This window comes from Pieris brassicae, chromosome 10 (assembly GCF_905147105.1).
Source record: "Pieris brassicae chromosome 10, ilPieBrab1.1, whole genome shotgun sequence".
NCBI lineage: Eukaryota > Metazoa > Arthropoda > Insecta > Lepidoptera > Pieridae > Pieris > Pieris brassicae.
The window spans coordinates 3,811,914-3,831,088 of NC_059674.1; the positions used below are offsets into that span (position 1 = coordinate 3,811,914).

At 32.3% G+C, this 19,175-nt stretch overlaps 3 protein-coding genes across 4 annotated transcripts in view; 2 read left to right on the plus strand and 1 right to left on the minus strand.

The window, feature by feature from the left end:
* The first annotated feature begins 3,763 nt into the window (after nucleotides 1-3,763).
* Nucleotides 3,764-7,610, plus strand: LOC123715501 (apoptosis inhibitor 5). Its single transcript, XM_045670525.1, has 8 exons — nucleotides 3,764-4,015; nucleotides 4,100-4,261; nucleotides 4,491-4,835; nucleotides 4,998-5,195; nucleotides 5,394-5,588; nucleotides 5,982-6,248; nucleotides 6,519-6,683; nucleotides 6,853-7,610. The coding sequence occupies exons 1-8, from the start codon at nucleotides 3,941-3,943 to the stop codon at nucleotides 7,123-7,125; spliced, it is 1,680 nt and encodes a 559-aa protein (XP_045526481.1). The 5' UTR covers nucleotides 3,764-3,940; the 3' UTR covers nucleotides 7,126-7,610.
* Nucleotides 7,611-7,905: 295 nt separating this feature from the next.
* Nucleotides 7,906-9,079, minus strand: LOC123715225 (mediator of RNA polymerase II transcription subunit 7). Its single transcript, XM_045670155.1, has 4 exons — nucleotides 8,944-9,079; nucleotides 8,651-8,849; nucleotides 8,311-8,579; nucleotides 7,906-8,204 (listed from the first exon to the last, which is right to left on the minus strand). The coding sequence occupies exons 2-4, from the start codon at nucleotides 8,837-8,839 to the stop codon at nucleotides 8,000-8,002; spliced, it is 663 nt and encodes a 220-aa protein (XP_045526111.1). The 5' UTR covers nucleotides 8,840-8,849; nucleotides 8,944-9,079; the 3' UTR covers nucleotides 7,906-7,999.
* A 2,542-nt stretch (nucleotides 9,080-11,621) lies between these two features.
* LOC123715059 (tyrosine-protein kinase Btk29A) overlaps nucleotides 11,622-19,175 on the plus strand; it is a 32,846-nt gene continuing 25,292 nt past the window's right edge. Inside the window, exons 1-4 of one of the 2 annotated variants that reach the window (XM_045669874.1) lie at nucleotides 11,622-11,772; nucleotides 14,117-14,248; nucleotides 15,887-15,980; nucleotides 18,396-18,572. In XM_045669874.1, coding sequence (XP_045525830.1) covers nucleotides 11,626-11,772; nucleotides 14,117-14,248; nucleotides 15,887-15,980; nucleotides 18,396-18,572 — 550 coding nt within the window. In that variant the 5' untranslated portion in view covers nucleotides 11,622-11,625. Of the gene's footprint in view, nucleotides 11,773-12,743; nucleotides 12,808-14,116; nucleotides 14,249-15,886; nucleotides 15,981-18,395; nucleotides 18,573-19,175 lie in introns of those variants that run through there. The other variant, XM_045669875.1, reaches the window with a different exon arrangement.

Consider the following 19,175-nt stretch of genomic DNA (forward strand, 5'->3'; position numbering starts at 1 on the left):
GGTAGTTAAAAATAGTGAACCTACTAATTCAACCACAAGGATTTGGATTCCTTTTACCACAAATATGGGATTTTGTTAATTGTTTTTACTCCATAAATATTAATTATTTACCTCCCTTAGCATAGACGATTTTTGATTTAAATAAAAAGCTAATTTTAAGTCGGCGCCAAATTTTCGAAAGCGCTTTATATTATATATATGTATACTCGTAGGTATATGACTCAAAACATTATAACGACATATGAAGTTTTTTTTATGACATAAGAGGCAAACGGGCAGTAGGCCGCTGATTTTAAGTGATACCGCCGCCCATGGACTCTCACATTGCCAGAAGGCTTGCAAGTCATTGCCGGCCTTCTAAGAATTGGTACGCTCTTTTATTGCAGGACCCTAAGTCGAATAGGTTCGGAAATACTTCAGTGGTCAGCTAGTTTCACGTAGTCGTGATGCGCGGCAAAATTTAAAAAAAAACGCTCAGTTGTGAAACGATGGACGTGTGTTAGACACACGTCGTTCCACGACATCGTTACACTACCACTACCAATTAATATTTATACAACGAATCTAAAATGAAAGTGCAGATTAATTGCTCCAAAACTGGCGATATACAGGGATGTTATAGTATCATTGCTGTGTAGAGTATGGACTCTTCTCCATAACTCTCTCCATAACATACAAATTAATAGGTGTATTATATGAACCTATTGTAAAGAATTAAAAGCTATTGGCTATTAGATTTATGTTTCTAAAACTCTTTTAAAATATGCCTTTTGTGCCTGACACGATTTTAGGTATACCAGTTTCCTTCCGAGCGAATACGCACCTAGCAAACTCCATGGGTGCCGTGAGTCAGGGTTGAGATATTTGAACTAAAAAGAAACTTACTCCTCAGTGAAACCTTTATTTTATAGAACAGGGGTCAAACGGGAAGGAGGTTCACCTGACGTTAAGTGATACCGACGGCCATAGACACTCTCAATGCCAAAGGGTTCCCGAGTTGCCGACCTTTTAAGAATTGAAAATCTTTTATCATAGGTTTGATAGATAAAATATTATCTACAGTACAATAAAGCCGTTCTTTACTATTACTGTTCCGCTCAACTATTACCTACTGCGTTTACAGCCCCTTCTAGGGACAATGTTAAGATGTCTAAAGTCATCCAAGGGTATAAAGATGATTAACACCCTCAAGGCTAGGGCTCGTGATTTTGTTGTGGTAAGCCCTAAGAAAGAAAACTATGTAACTATTTAGATTATTATAATTTAGATGCCTTTGTAATTTTTTTGCATAAACTTTTCGGTTATATGCTCTAAAATATTAGCTTAATACGCATGCCTTTTATTTTATTTAAATAAATATGTTCTTCCTCGTTATATTTACCTGCTATTGTTCTAAGTTAACTATTAAAGTTCACGTGTTATTCGTGATTTTTCTACCTGAGTAGTTTGGGTTATGATCAATCGATTCCGCAAAAAGGTACGCATCTGTTAGATAATAAAAAGGTATTGTTTAAGTTTTCCATTGACCGACACATTTTACTTAGACCTCATTTACAGACAAAACCTTATTTCCTGTTAATCTAATTATAGATCGTGTAGTAAAATTTGTTATGGCAAATAATCGCCTTTTAAGTTATTAGTTATTCATTATGAATGATACCTATTTCTGGGGGAATTATAAATTATACGGGACTATATAAAAAAAAAAAATATTAGATAATGGTTATTAATTAAAAAGTTTGTCGTGTAAGAATTTTCTTTTTACACGTATGCTATCTGATTAAACAATCGTTAATGTCATACATGTATAGCAATAAAACAAAAGCGGCGACACAAAAATCAGACTAATGCCGCAAACTCATATATCGGTTATGACGAAGTTTTCGCTATTACATTTATAAAAACCTATAATCTAGTCTTTACATGATAACCTATATTAATAAGAAAATCTTAAATTACACACAAAAGATAAACAATGAATAACTATTAAACGATTGTAATTTACAATGAGAAAAATAACTTGACATTGACAAAATAATAGACCTTATCGCTAACGCATACTATACACATGTGTATGTGTATGCGTGTGTATATACCATCGTGAATTTACGTATTGATAAACCGGATTATCCGTCACGTAGTTAAAAATGTCTTAACGTAGGTGGGAAACCAAATTTTTAGATTAAAGATATTAATTGCCCTTATTGAACAATCAAGCTCGCTCCTTGCACGAGCACCAGGAGTATGATTTAAGTGCATACGTTCATTAGCTCATCATTCGTTCATCTGATTAAATATTTCAATATTTGTTTTTGTATGTGAACCTCTGCGTGTCATTCATTATTATCTTTGGGTGTCTTTTCTTATTTATTAATATATAACATTTGCATATACCTACATATAGTTATCGCGTTTAGCATTGTAAGTCCAGTCTCCAAAATCTCGGAGAAATAAGCAAGAGCTTAGTGTTAAATTTAAAATAAGAAAAGATTATAAGTAATAAAACGTTCCTAACGAGTAATCTTCCGCTAAAACGTATATGATTTTTTATTATTTTAAATAAACACTAATTCTATTTATGTGCGTTAATATTTTTTAACCCGTTCGTTTAGCGCATCAAGTATGACATCTATTGACAAAATTATGAAAATGGAGAACCAAAATTATTAAATGGTATACCTCAGAACTCTGACAGCTGACAAGCTCATTCTAAGTCTCAAGCTGTTGTCACACCTGAACGTAATGTTGCCATATATGAATTGAACATTTTACACACAATACAATGTTTTCCTTAGCTCGGGCTGTTTTGGCGGGCGTAGCTCGGCGTGGCGGTTAAATAAAGTTAAAATATATAAAGTTTAACAAAAGGCTTTTATTATCATAGACATGAATACAAATAATACAATTATTTCACCTTACCATATTTCTAAGATTATTACAGAATTTCATTAATTGTAATAGATTTATTACTATCATTGTTGTCGTTATTATATATTTTATGTTATTAATGGCTTCGAATCTCTTTGAATCAACCGTAGTAGGGTCAAAAAAAAGATGGCGCGTAACTGAAAAATGTGTCCCATCACCGAAAAATGTGACCGAATGTGTTCAAAATAAAATTAAGTACATTGAAAAAAATTGATCCGTTTAAACGTTGACATTTGTGTGTCATTTATTTTAAAAGCAGGATACTTGATTATGTGTCACAAGACGTAACGTGACACGTTTTGAACAATGGTGACGTGTTTTGTAAGTTTGGATTTCCCTAATTTTGAACTTTTTAATAAGAAATTAATTAACTTTGCGACGATAAAAAAAAGGGCATAGAAAACCATTCTTGAGATAAAATTAAATTTTATTGATTGTACCTTTTGATCGAATAATTGCGTTGTCACAGTGAGTGCAGTGTGTGAAGAACGGTAAAATAATGTTTCAAATGCATGTTTTCAATGTGACACGAGGATGATAATGACAAAATATGTTATAGTACACTCATATAAATAATGCAACAAATCAATTATTATAATATTTTCAATAAATACTATATTGTAGATAATATTATTTTCCTAACCTTTAGAAAAATGACCCTGTGACGTTATACTGGTAACATTAACAAATGGGCAATTTAAGAAAATAAAATGTTTAGATAATAGCACAGATAATAAGCATTAAAATGGTAAATTTACAATTTGACATTTGTGATATCTACCTAACCTAAGACGGCAACACTGAACACTAACGATGACGAGCTAACGCCGAATGCCATTCCCTAATTTCCGACGCCATTCGCTAAAGCATCGTCAAAGTGTAAACTTGTACGGCCATTGTTCATCGCTGTTTCTGTTTCGAGACACTCGTGTTGATTTTAGATTTGTAGTAGTTTTTGCATAGTGTGTTTTATTTGTACTCGCTTTCGGGTGTAAAAATAAAGTTATTGAACATGACTACCGATAATATTGAAAAGTTATATCAAAATTATGGAGTTCTCGCCGACGCCAAGGATGATATTTCAAAGGTAACCTATAAACCATAAAACAAAAATGATTTCATTTTATATCATATTATTTTAGCTATTTGTTATATACTATGTTATTTTCAGAATGAAAAAGAGTATTTAGAAATATTAGCTGCTGTCAAAGGCTCGGATAAAGAAAAACGTCTAGCATCACAGTTTATCGCCAAGTTTTTTAGCAGTTTTCCTAATTTATCTGAACAAGCTATAGAGGCTCAATTTGATTTATGCGAAGACGACGATGTTGCGGTATGTATTACTTCCGTCTGTCCGTAATTACTTTAATTATGTGTTCCACTAACCAACCTCCCTTTTATCCATATCAAATTAGCAAACTAAGGATGCGTAAAGTTATTAAAACAAATTTACATTAATGTGAACATTTAACGTAAATTATTTAAAGAGTTTAATATTTCTTTAATTTAGACATTTCTTACTAAACTTGAGTGATAAATTATTTTGTTGTTTTTCATTTTAGATTCGTAAACAAGCTATCAAAGAGTTGCCTATAATGTGTAAAAGTAACAAGGAACATACTCAAAGGATTGCTGATATATTAGCACAATTGATGCAATCTGAGGATCCTACCGAAATCAATGTGGTCACTAATTCGCTGTTGGCCATTGTTAAAATTGAGCCTCAAGCAGCTCTGGCTGGTATTTTTTCTCAAATTCATCAAAGTACTAATAGTGAAGTACCAAATGAGACTGTTAGGGAGAGATGTATTAAGTTTCTTGCTACAAAAGTGAAACAACTGGGAAGAGAAGTAATAAACAAAGAGACAGAGGATCTGATTATTGTTGAAGGCAAGAAAATATTAGAGGTAACTCTTTTTATTTTGTTACAGTTCTTCTTATGTCAGCTGTTAAACTAAAACTTAGTTATTAAATTATATTAACTATTCTCTTGTACTTTATTAGTTGTGTGGTACTATTGTGTTTTTAAGAGTGTTTAAATATGTTAATGTTTGTCTCTATATTTTTAGGATGTGGGAGCTGAAGAATTTGAACACATAATGGATTTGTTAGCTTGGTCACGACTAGGAAAAACTCCAGCTGGTAAAAAAGAATTGACCCAAATTATCGCAACTCTTGCCTTTTCACCAGATGATTGGCATCCCGAGGATCTAGAATATGTGGATAGACTTATACAGTGCTCTCAACATGCTTTGCCATTGTTCACGGTAAGCCCTTTTAGCAAACTTTTATATTTTTGTCAGTTCATTAGCAAAATTCTAATAATCACATTTACTAATTACAGGTTAATATTATCTTTATCTATCTTTAATTATAAGTTGACTTATTAATTTCCTTTCAAATTCTATTCTTCTATTAGCAACATCATTTATAAGATAAAATAGATATAATGTTGTTTGTTTCAGGCACAAGTTGATTCAACACAGTTTGTTAATATCTTTTGTGATCATGTTCTATCAAAATGGAGTAATATTGCTACGACAGGTGGGGGGACTGATACTAAGCTGGAAATTCTAAAAATATTTGCTGAACTTACTGAGCATTGTGGGGATATTGAAGATATTGAAAAGAAAATTAACACTGTTTACGATGTTCTATTGGTAAGTAGTTACTAAATATTAGATTTGTGGTTTTAAATATACGTTGATGAAATTATATACAGATTAAGTAATTTAACTAGTGCTGAAGCTACAATGTGTCGTGAAAAAGTCGTGATTGGCATATAATTAGTATTTAATAAATAGCTTTTTTAATTTAGGGTTTCTGTTAGCTATGACACTTGGATTTCCTAGTGACTCATACTTTGTTTCTAATAATACTGAATAGTATTCACTCTTTTGAAATAAACAAATATAGTATTGTCTTTTGTTAACATAGCTTTTACACATTAAGAAAACACTTTTTAAATGGATTGAAGCTATGTATTATTATTATTTACATAATTTTAAATTTTTATTTTAAACAAATATGTTTTATTGTTATTCATATTTTAGGATTACCTACCAGAAGCACCGTTACCAACAGAAGATGAAAGCACAGATAAAGATGTGGAAAAGGAAAAATCTGAGGAAAATAAGACAGTTCCTTCGCTTCAATTTTCTCATGTCGAATGTGCATTATTTGCTTTACATTCACTATGTAGGAAATCTCCAGAAGCAATTGGTGCTGATGCAGCAAGACTTAAGGCGTTACGTCTCCGACTACAGTATACAGCAAGATTGACACAGGGATATATTAAAAAGTTGAAAGAAGTTACTCAGGTAATTATATACATCATCGTTTCTGTTTGATTTTTGTGACACTTTCACCAAAACATTATGTAGTTCAATGCTTATTATTCTTTCTGCTACCATTACTTTGACATCTGAAATGGAGAGAGTTTGATTCTAGAACTGTTCTACTTTCTTTAATATTTAATAGATTTGTTTATGTAAATAAGGATATATTTCAGGTAATAATAGAAAATAATTTTCTATGAGTAGGCATTGTCATATGATACATATAACCATTCAATTATAATTTTACTTTAGGGTAAAAAAGGTGAAGATGCTAACAGTGATGAAAACAAGTTGAAGATAGCTGCTTTGAAAACCACTTCTAATATTAATACATTGATTCGTGACCTATTCAGAACACCACCCAGCTTCAAGAGCAAAATACAGTTGTCATTTGCATCAGCTAAAGAACTTAAAGAGGTAAATTTCTTTTTCTTATACTCTAGGATTGTTATTTCTAATTTTAAAGAACTTGTGTATATTAGGCATAAAAACTTATTTTTAAATATTTTATAATAATTCTATAAATAAAGTTATATGCAAATATCAAAACAAAACTTATTGTCTAATAGAAGTTATTGTATTCCAGGAAAAAGTGGTTTTACAACCAGAAGAAAAAGAATCAGGTGCACAAAAAAGACACCGTCCTATTACATTTGATAATGGCGAGAAAAAAGAATCACCCGAAAAGCGTTCTAGAAGTGGCGATAGAAATATAAAAATGTATACTCCACCATCAGGGAAATATAGTTCAAGATTCAACACGGGTCGATTTAGTGGGGGAAATTCTGGAAGGGGTAGGGGTTATGGCAGACGTGACTATCAAAACAATGGTGCTTCATTTAGAAGGCGCAATTACTGATGACAAATTACATCTTAGAAATTGACTTTGACGTTGACTTGTGTGAATATTAGTTTTAATATCTTAAGGTTTGTCAATATTAGATATAGGCAAAGGCTGAAAAGGGTCCTGATTTTTAGTTTAGCCACAGAGATCTATCATTTCAGGATATCATATAGGATGCGGCAAACCTTTTTGCAATAAGAATGAATGTGAGTATCTGCATGAACTAATACATATGTATTAGTAAACTTTTTATAGATGTGGTTGCTGATTACATTGGTAGGATCATCACTGTACTATCCCTGGTCATAGTATAAGTATATTTATTTCACTTCATCTATAGACTGCAGAACAGCTCAAGGTAAGTAGTACCTTCAATTCTTCTTTATTATTATAAATCCTGGTCAGCAGAGATTGAGTATGCAGTTTTCCTGTCAACTTCAAAATTTAATGTATCTTTTTCAGATTTTCAACTTTAATTTAATAAACTATCAAACTTTTAATTTTGGTTTTATTTTATTTAAATAAATCAACAATAATACATTATAAAAGAGAAATATTACTAGAATATTTTAATTTAAAAGAAAGAAATACATAACTCTCCTAATGTTTTTCCCCACCAACAACTAAATAGTCTGATAGTAAGCTTTGTAATATTAGTATCATTTTCAATTCAATGCTGACACCTAAAGTTATAGACTTGTCTTTAGAATTCGAAAGAAGAATGTGTCATCAAAATTAGAAATCAATTCTGGACTTTTAAAAGGTTATATAATTTTGAACAATGAAAGAATATCATTGGTTTAATGAATTTATTTTTGCAACTGATTGATGAACTTACATTACAATACTTAAAGTTATTTTAAATATACAAAATGAGTACTACAAGTTATTATCTCATATTATCCACAACATTGCACATAATATAGTCTAATTCATAGCAAGGATCTGGATTAGCACTTTCATTTGGATTGTTTTCCATTTGTTCGAGAATCTCTGTTGGTACTTTAAAATTTGATTCTATTTCATTCTGGTCTGGTAGACTTTGCAGAGCATTTTGTAAGATATCTTGTACCTTATCAAGATGCTTTTGAAACCTAAAAGAACAAATAGATTATCATACTGTTTATAAATAAAAATGTACATAACTTAAGACGTATCTTTCCAACCAACTCAATGGCATTTCTTATTAAATTCATTTACCTCATAGCTGTCTCTACTCTTTGACGCTTTTGCAACTCCATCATAACTCTTAGGGTCTCTCTTGCTTGATGTGGTCTAAATTCATTTAATAGATGATGAATATGGATAAATAGAAGACTTAAATCTTCAACCTTTTCAGCTCTTTTAGGAGAGTCTGGACAATGTACTAGTAAATCTAATAAATCTAAGAAGTTTACAAGCAATGAGTGATTAAGTTTTTTCAGTTCTCTTCTTCTTTCAAAATGCATAGGATAAAGTCTTCTAAATCCCTGAAAGTAATAAATATTATATGCATGATTGTAAATATTAAAAAATTTCAACAACTTAATAGTACATGTACCTGGCTTTCTAGCGACCGAATAATCGTATCATCAGCATTAAACGCGTTTCCGAACATTGAGTACGTATCATGAATAGGTCTTGGTGGTAAGGGTGCACGATTTCGCCTTACGTTTTCATCCGTATAAAAATTAATGTACTGCATTGGAGGAAGAGGCAGCGAACTGACTTGAGCTGTCTCCGAAGACATTGTGAGACTTCTGAAATAATTTTAACGAAACGAATTAATGAACACCATAGTGTTAATAATTAGACTATGAAATCACTTAAATACCGCCTTATTAAATTACTTACAACACAAAGTAAATAACTTATGGGTAAAATGCAAAAAATTGATTGAAACTTTAAATAATATGATATTTTTGTTTATAAAGCTGACTAACAAAATATAGGTATGTAATATGTATTAAATACTACGACAAACTAGAAGACTCAGAAGTAGAATATAAATCTACACAAAATTGAGTTGACAATCGACACAGACACAGACTATTTAAGTTACTACTAGTATTCTGTGGACAAGCGAAGTCAAAAAATTGTTAAATAATTAAGTAGCTGTGCCATACAGTTTCGCGCGACTTGGTTGGCGAGGTTGGGGAAAAAGTGTTTTCGCATTATAGTATGTATAAACTTGTAATAAAATCTCTTTTGCTAGTTGTATCTGGCTAGTTTTGGTATCATTAAAAGTTTAAATTTCAAAGAAGATAAATTCAAATTAGGAAAATGTGTGATTTTTATTTATTTCCCGTACTGTCGAGATAAGTAAATCTAATGAAGAAATTCGATACATTTTAAAATTTTACTACAAAAAAGGTAAAAATGCAACGCAAGCCGCGAAAAAAAATGCGATGTTTATGGACCTAGTGCAGTGTGCAGATGCCATTTTTGAAAAAGTGGAGCAAGTTCGGCATATCCATTGTTACGACGTAGATAAAAAACTGGCAATTGACCATAAAAGAGTTTTGGCGCATTTGAAAAAAACTAGGTACACAAAAATGCTTGATTTGGGTACCCCACGAGCTTCAGTAAGCTTATAACTGGCTTAAAAGTGGATCATGTACGACAACAACGTGTGAAAAAGGTAGTGGTCCAAGACTGGTCAGGCTTCACGGACTGTGGCGAAACCCGGGTACCACCTGGCAGGACCATCGATTCTGAACTCTACAGCGAATAACTGAGGAGATTATAGCAAGAAGCTGAGAGAAAGCGGCCAGAATTAATCAACAGAATGGGAGTGGTTTTTCATCATGATAACGGTAGACCTCACACATCTTTACCCACTCAGCAAAAATTGAGAGCTTGGCTGGGAAGTGTTAATGCATCCACCGTATAGCCCTGACATTGCACCTTCAGATTTCCACCTGGACTTCTTCAGAATTCTTTAGGCAGTGTCAAGTTAACATCGCGAGAGGACTGTCAAAACTAATAGTCGCGGTATTTTGATCAGAAGCCCAAAAATTTCTATAGCAATGGGATTATGTCCCCACCTACACGTTGGAAAAAGGTTATCGAATAAAATGGTACCTACATATTTTAGTTAAATGTACATATAACTATATTAAAAAATGTTGTAAATTTTCTTTAAAAATGCCAAGAAACTTTTTCCCCAACCCATCAGATATAGCTTATTTAACAATATTTTATATAAATATATATATTATTTTAGAGCGACTGTGGTATTGTTATTTTTAATAATAAAAAATAAAAATGGCCTTTATTCGATTACTAAACTACACTTAATCCATGTCATTATGTTTTACACTAGTACTCGACCTCCGACGGAGAGAAGGCCTATTCCAAATTTTTCCGATTGTCCCTTTTCCTCGCATCAATTTTCCAATTCTGCCTTTTCTAAATACTGTTAAGTGATTGCTGTAAAAATCAAATCAAAGTTTCGTAATTATTTTCAGAAACCCCCAAAATTATTCTCTATGCAAGTGGAGTCACACCAGTTCCTAGCGTATAATATTTTTTACGGTTTAATTATTATCTTAAATAATAAAATTATATATATATATATATATATATATAGGTTCTTTTAAGATTACTTGAATTTTTATGCACTTAGTTCATTACTATGACGTCATTACAGCGAGGTGCCAAGTTAACTTCTGCGTGTAGTATATATATATAAACTACACGCAGAAGTGTGCGCAGGTGCCAAGTTGATTTCTGCGTGTAGTATATTCATTAAAAATAAGTCTCCGTCGAAATTACGGGATATTTAAATCTTGTCAAATAACCTATTAGCATCATCCGTCATCTGTCATTATGTCTTTCTTGAGATTTGAGATAATAACTATGTGTCAGCTGTCAAAAAGTTTTAGTCACTTGCAAGTTTCAACTTGCAGCCGTCGGCAATCGTTTTCCCATTTGTAATACCTACACTATAATCTAAAGATTATTTATATTCATGAAGAACATCTTCTTAAAAAGCCCTTTTATTTAAGGGAACTTTTGTGCTTTTTTATAAGTGAAAGATTACAACGCTTAATATTGCTTTTAAAGTGCTTAGTCCAGACCGGTCTATACGTACTTAAAAACTATTATCGTTGTTATATTTTGTAGAATGTAGTTTCAAAGAAGGCGTCTTCCCGTGTTATCTGAGTGGTTTGCCTAGATTCTAGGTAAGTTCGTATACACATTATTTATTTATGGCCTAATAATATCAAGTTTGAGTACTTTATAAGCTTGCTTTATAAGCAAGTGTTGACATCGAATTCAGAAACTATAAAATATGTTTTAGATTTTTTTGTTTTTATTTGTCCTTTATTTTAAAGAGAAACAATAATAACCGAGTAACATTCGTTTGGTAATATAAGAAGGTAAGTATAATAATAATAATAATAAAATTTTACTACTTAATCATATAATAATAAAATAATAAAATGTCACTTCTCCCATAAAAAACGTTTAAAATATATTTTATGTTACTAAATATCCATGTATTGAATTAAACATATTTGTAGGATCAATATGGCTGGCACTGAAGACGAAGTGTTGAGAGAAGCGTTTATGGTTAAGAGGTCTCAAAACAAGAAAATATTTACTCCAGTGAACTACAAAGAACGATGGTTTGTCCTCACTCGCCAAGTACTGATTTACTATGACTCAGATGGCCCAGTAAGTTTAAATGAGATTTATAGTTTATAAATAGGCAAAAGATTAAACCTCAATGGTTTTATCATACATAACTCGAGTAAAAGGTACTTAAAGTTTGTATGTTCTTTATCAATAGAAATAATATTTAGTAGATTATTTAAACTTGCAAACAACTATCTCACTGAAATTTTTAATATCTGAAATATAAACTAAATTGTAAAACATAAGTTCAATAAAATAAGTAATTTATTTGATGGTAGATAAATTTATTAAAAGTTAAGTGAGACCCGGGTTCATAATTTTAAGCTTTCAGGTTTTTGTTAAAAATATAATAATCACATGTAAAATTAATTTAGTATCAAATCATTTTTGTTGTACATAAGAGTTGTTGGCTAAATTTAGCATTATTACTAAAGTTATAAAGTAGGTTAGTTTTTTTACATTTTAACATGGATATTATTATTTTATGCAAACAAGGATGTTGTCAGCAACTAAAAAGTGTAAGTAATTGAAAAATAAATAGATTTATGGCTCAATAGTGCTTGAGCTATATTTAGTGTATGTATACTATATCCTTCACAATCAAATCATGTGTTTTTTTATTATTATTTCAAAAAGCTTTCTCCCATGAGAAGCAGATGTTCTATCAGTGTATTTAGGATCTCAAAGTGAATTAAGATGTGTTAACCAGATTATGGAGTCTATGTCAATTTATAGAATATTATGGGGGTTATAATGTGTAAAAATTGTATGAAAATCCATTAAGAGTTTTTTTAAACGACTAGACGTACGTTTCGATCTGTAGCAGTAGTCTAAAACTCAAGCGTGCGTCGAATATAATTTCGATGCAGTTTAAAATGGTACAGACGTAAAGTGAAATTCTATTTTTAAATATCATTGTGACAAAGTGATTAGAACGCGTGGGAAGAATGATTGGGGCTAGGGTGAATAGCAAAGGGTCGGAAGACGCATGCGTGGTTTGGGCGTGTCGGCTCAACGCAATGGGGTCCGGCAGTCTAGGACCTTCGCAGTACCGTTCGTCGGCGTTTCCTTCCGGTAAAGATTTAATATTGCTTTTCCATTGCTTACATTTATTTATCGGCATACTTTTTTATATTATTTGCCAGTGTGTGTGGTGTGTGTTTTTTATGAATACATTTGTAAATATTTATCTACCATATTCAGTTTGATTCTAAATTGTTTTTAGTGTTTTAACAGTCTCACAAAAGCCGGTTGTTAACTATGTAGGCGGACCTTAATTAGCTAAGTCTATCCAATGATAGTAAAAATATTCACCGAGTTATATATGGATTCTCGAACATAGTTGACTATGGAAAAATACAAAAACCGAAGAAGTGAATCGATACTCTTAAATTTCATTAAATAAATCGGTAAAGATATTATAAAATTAAATCTAAGAACTGCATTTTAAGGATTGTTATTGCATTCATGTTGTAATGCTAATTGGTAGTTAAAAATATGACTTTTATAAAAATGTCAAGGCGTGAATGCACTTGCATTTTATAGTGCACTGCGCAGCGCTTATCTTACTGAGGGACCCTCCATGATAATGTATGCATAGGCAGTTGTGGTGTGTGAACAGCATTAATTGAGAACCCTCAGTCGGAGTGCTTGTTGAAACTCCCTTTGCGTCTTTTCGTGTACATTTTCAGCCAAACAGTTTCATTTCATTCAGTCCAGATAAATATCGTGATAACGTTAGAAAATTTACTTAAATGAATTAGATTCTATTTTTATTCTCATAAGTTCCATATGTTTACGTCGCTCATATGTACCGCGATATATGATTTAGTGAAATCGAGATAAAATGAAATATTTAAATATTTTTTAAACTTCGAAAGAAATTCTAGGATCCGGTCGGAATGAAATCAGGATATTGGTTGACGCCATTATATCCTGGAAATAGCTGCGGAAGTTAAATACCCGTAATATAAACCTGGCTGGTGATTACATTAATTTTGCAGCACGATAGAAAAGATTTAAAATTCAGTTATACGCAACTCTTATTGAATTTTTATATTAAACGTGTCGCGGTGTTTGCGGTATCAAAACTAGTACTAAAACGGCTTAAGTGATTCTTATAATGTTGTATATTAAGTATGTATGAGAATACATTGTAGGTTTCATATCACTCAGTGTCTAGGAAAAACCTATTTGTTTTTTTAACGAGTGCAAATATTCTTCTAGTCTAGTGAATTATTCTAGTCGAAACACCCGAGTATATGACTAAGGGTGTTAAGCGAAATCAGCGTTGTAATTTCGTTTTACAATAGAACATAAAAGACAAAAATCCCATTGTCTATGCCATAAATTACCATAGAGTATAGATAATAAATTTCAACAGAAACGGAAAGAACGTGGTCGCATCTCAACATATATGATACACACAGTGGAACAGGCCCAGCTCGGAGAACTCAACAAGCAAGTCCCGGAAGGTGATAACGAGAAAACGCCAGGATATAGATATCCCTTTCAGGTAAATATTTATGTTATATGAATTTGAAGTATAGAAGTATGTGTGTACACACCTTTTTGACTTACGGGAGTCACACTTAGCGTTGAGTCTCATTTGAATATCCCTAAGACTCTTTGGTACCACTGAACTGCATAATGCATTTTGACTACCTAATAAAATATGGCAGACAATAATAACAATACATTACTTTTATTATATTAATAATGACTATGGAATCACTATTACTAGCATTTAATAATCATTAATTTATAGATTAATGATTATTCAATATTTACCAATAACTTTTAATTAATTGACGTTCACGATAATTTATAAGTAATGTATGACAATGACAGATGACAGTTACGCCATTTCCCCGACATACGTATCTATAATCCTAAATCAGCTCAGGAAAGCCGCGTTTAGAAATTGTCAGTATGGCAGTAGATGTGTTTAGATATTTGAAGGTAATAAGGGGCTGAGAATGCAAAGTTTAACCAGGAATACCTTCAAAACTAAAAATAATATTTTTACCTAAACATTTAAACTTTATAGCATATACTTCTATGATGTGATCGTGTCACCTTAACTGTGTTTATATTATAAAAGCAATTAGTCAAAGAATTTTATGGTCATATTTCATATCCTAATAAAATCTTTTTTATTATAGGTTGATTTTAATGGTATTTGTTCCGTTAAAATTACACTAATCCCAGACTAGCTCCAAAATTAGTAATAAGCATTTGGCATTAAAAAATATAAATGACTTAAAAATGCAGTAAAGATTACTAAATAACAATGTCTTTATTAAGATAATTAAACGTGTAAAGTTAAGTGTATAATATAATTATAAACGTAATACACATTAATTAAAAAAATCGAATCTATATTTTCCTTAGTAACTCCTGCATTTATGAGAAAATGAGGGATCCAAAGCGGTCCCATGACGTATGGTAGTGTACCTTTGTACTGGAGAAATCGAATGGAATAAATAAAAAAAATAGCCACTTGTCTGCCAGTGACGTCAAGCGTACTCAAAAACTGCCTAACAGTTTGCGACTGAGACACTACAGTCGTCTATTGTATCATACCCTATTACCCAGAAGTCATCAGTGTGAGCAGTCAAAACAGCATTCTTATGATTGATTAATTTTAAGCACAATTTAAGGACCTATCCGGTGGCCAAACTCCAAAAAAGTACATTGTTTCTTTCCATATTTTGTCATCGTATCTTGAAGGGCAAATGGAAAAAATATATGGTGGAGTTGAGTAGTTTATGTATCCATTTTGAAAGATCGATACATGATTCAAATAACTTCGCTCGACAGAAAAAAATCCAAACATAGCCAATTTTATGACGAAAATGTATATGGAACATGATTTTGAAATTTACACGATATATTTCATCGCAAGCCAAGTAATTTTATGTTTAACATAACTAATTGTTATTACGGGCTCAGTGCTCCAGCTCTCCATTGCGTACCGCAGTCCACCCCGAGACACTGATACAGCAATTCGTGCTGGGATAGGGCCTTAAAGTCAAATGAGTATACCACATTGTGCTAAATTTTGAAAGTTAAAGCATGGTAAAAGGAAGTCATTTCATAATATTTGCAGTACAGCTTCATGATGACATAATATATCGCAGCTTGTGCACAGGTGGGTTACACGGAGCAGAATTCTGACTATACACTGTACCTGGCAGCACGCGAGCACTCTGAGCGTTTGAGCTGGATACATGATATTAGAACTGGTAAGAAAATAGATCATTCTTTATATTTCTGAATATATGAAAAAATTTCACTAAAACCTAAATTCTATTTATTGACTTCTTTCAAAGACAAATTTTGCTCACGCTGTTATGAAAAAGTTTTTTTTTGTAATAGTAGATGTTTTCTTGTTGAGATTATAGGTTTACTTTTGGATGTGTGTTAGATTTGTTTCAGATAAGGTACGTAACTTTTCTACGTATTCTTCATAAACGTGAAGTTACCATAAAGGTGAAACTATGTATAGGCCGTAGTGTTACAGATGAAAATAGTTTTTATTTTATGCGTTTTTCAAGGCATTTTTTGCCGCGAACCACAGCTATGCGGAACCAGCTGCCCACTGAAGTATTTCGGAACCAATTCGACTTAGGGTCCTTCAAGAAAAGAGCTTACAAATTCTTAAAAGGCCGGCAACGCACTCGCGAGCCCTGTGGCATTGAGAGTGTCCATGGGCGGCGGTATCACTTAACATCAGGCGAGCCTCCTCCCCGTTTGCCCCTGTTTTATAAAAAAAAAATGTAGTCGAGCTCAACCCAGTAATGTTGGCCCTTTAGCAATCCCCAAATCTGAAGTACGTTTGAACAGTTGCCAATCATTGAATTACTCTATTATATACTCGTCGTAGGTTCGATTTCCGGCATTGCACGAATAGGCTTCTATGTGCGCATTTAACATTCGCTCGAACGGTGAAGGAAAACATCGTGAGGAAACCGACTTGCTTTAGAACTAAAAATTTACCACCGTAGGCCTACAAACAAGCCTACACCTACAAACAAGATTGATTGATGATCATTTGGATCATGAAACAGATATAGAAATCTGAGATCCAGACCTAAAAAGCCGCTTTACACATTTTATTTTAATACACTAACGCGCAATTATGGAAATTATTGTGAGGCAACTGGCGTGTCTTAGAGAAAATTCGTACACTGTGTCTGTTTTAGATTATGAGGCCTATATGTTTAATGGGTTTGGGTTTTAGCCTACTAGATCTGTGTCGAAGACATTCGTCGCTCGACTTAATCGAGTTTGATAATATTTATGATTGTGGCTACCTGTTCGTTTTTATCTTTTAACTTTTTTATCGGACGCAAATCAGTAACTGTAGGAAGTGTGAGTCACCAGTTTAACATTCCATTTTGTGGTTACGGTTACATTCCGAGTTTAAGAAAAAAGAACACTGTATGTGGTAATTTTGCCCACAGCTATTACATTGAATTTATAGTAAATCATTATTTAAAGTAATCTTCAATTTTAATTAATGCATTAAATATATATGAAAGAATATAATGGGTAAGAGATGAAAAAAAAATGATCGTTTGTCAATCTAGTAGGGAAAAAGGTTGCCTTACCGTTTGAGCGAATTTTAAATGCGCACATAGAAAGAAAGTACATTGCTGCATAGACAACTTCTGGGAAGACAACACTCGCTCGTACCGCGTAGGAAAACATCTTGAGAAAACCCAAATGCCGTAGACGCAAAAGTCGACAGGGTGTGTCAGGCACAGAAGGCCTGAAGAATTACTTGTTTATTAAGAAAAACCTAAAAGGCTTTATATGCGTGGATTATAACTGATGAACTTAGTTTGAACCTATGACCGAGATGTTGCGTCAATGTATGGAGGCGGTTAACATTGCGTCATGTGTAATGTCAAAATTGATGGTTCGTTAAAATTTTGCACGAATGTATTGCAGTGTGTGCAATTTTTTATACTAATTATAGGTTATTCAAGCACAGAACATCACACAGAAATAAAGATAATAGTATTTATCAAGTATCGCAGAATCAGATAATCGTCTATTATCTATTGTTCATTTATTTATTAATACCTCGTTACAATAAAAATAAAAACAAAACAAAAAGTATTAGTGATGTAACGGGTGGTTTGGCTAACAAACGATCTCTTGCAGGCTACTCTAGTAAGTACCACTATAAATTTATTACCACGAATTGATTGGTTATGATTTTTCGTTACTTTTCTGTACGTTTTGCTATTGCTTTCATAAAGACAGACTTGACCGGGAGACTTAAAATATATAAGGACCATATTCAGTATACAGTTTTGGCTTAGCCAAGCGCAACTTATTACAGTGGATTCAGATACCAGCAGGTCAACGACCAATTACATTATTAATTTGTATACATGAATTTAGGATATACAGAAATCAGACGCCAACAACAAGAAAAAAAATTTTTTTTTTTGATATGTTTTTACGTATTATTAATAGTAGATATCAATTAGAAGACCTATGAACCTAAAAAAGTTCACGTTTCGCGTGTTTTACAGCAAACATAGTTGTCAAATGTCATTGAAGTGACAGCTGACGTTTCACTTTCTTCTTAACCTGTGGTATTTATCCCATAATCGCAGATTATTACGAATGTATTCCCTTCGCAGTGTGTATATCGAACACACGGCGTGCCCGATATCATCCAGCTGTCTGGTCTGCTCGTCGTTGGTCGTGCTGTGACGCGGAGCGCCGGTCCGCCCCGGGCTGCGCCCTCACAGCGGTTTGGCCGCTGCCGGAGCCCGATTTGCAATTGATATTGCACGAACCAAGTAGTCTTACTCCATGTAAGTATAAATGTACATATATTGTGATAGACAAAAGTATACGGAGCTACATAACTCTTATCTAAATTATTATATATTAATATATATTTAATTATATATTTCAAATAGAAGAGACAAGCTGCGAACAACACAGGCGATCCCATCGTGGGGGATTTGTGCACTTTCTCACTTTATTGTACTTTTTTAATTATGAGTAATGAAGTCTTTCTAAGCTATTTTGAATTATTACCTAATACATTACACCCATGATTATTTTAACTTATTGCGCTCCTAAGATATTTATCTATTTAATTTATCAATAAAATATATACAAGTTATATTTATTGACACTTGTCCCTAAATTGCTTTACGGATAGGATTTTGTTAATAAATGTATGAGGAACGCTATTAAATGAAAAATACAACGAAAATAGCTGCAAATGTGCAGAGCACTTCAAAATACTACATTTATATTTCAGCTATATCTACAGTATATGTTACAAGCTATCTTTTTTTAAATTCATGACAAATAAAACTAAAAAAATGCTACAATAAAAATAATATAATCTTTCAATTTAACAATTAGCAAAAAATGTACTAGTTAGATAGCCGATGAGGTTATAG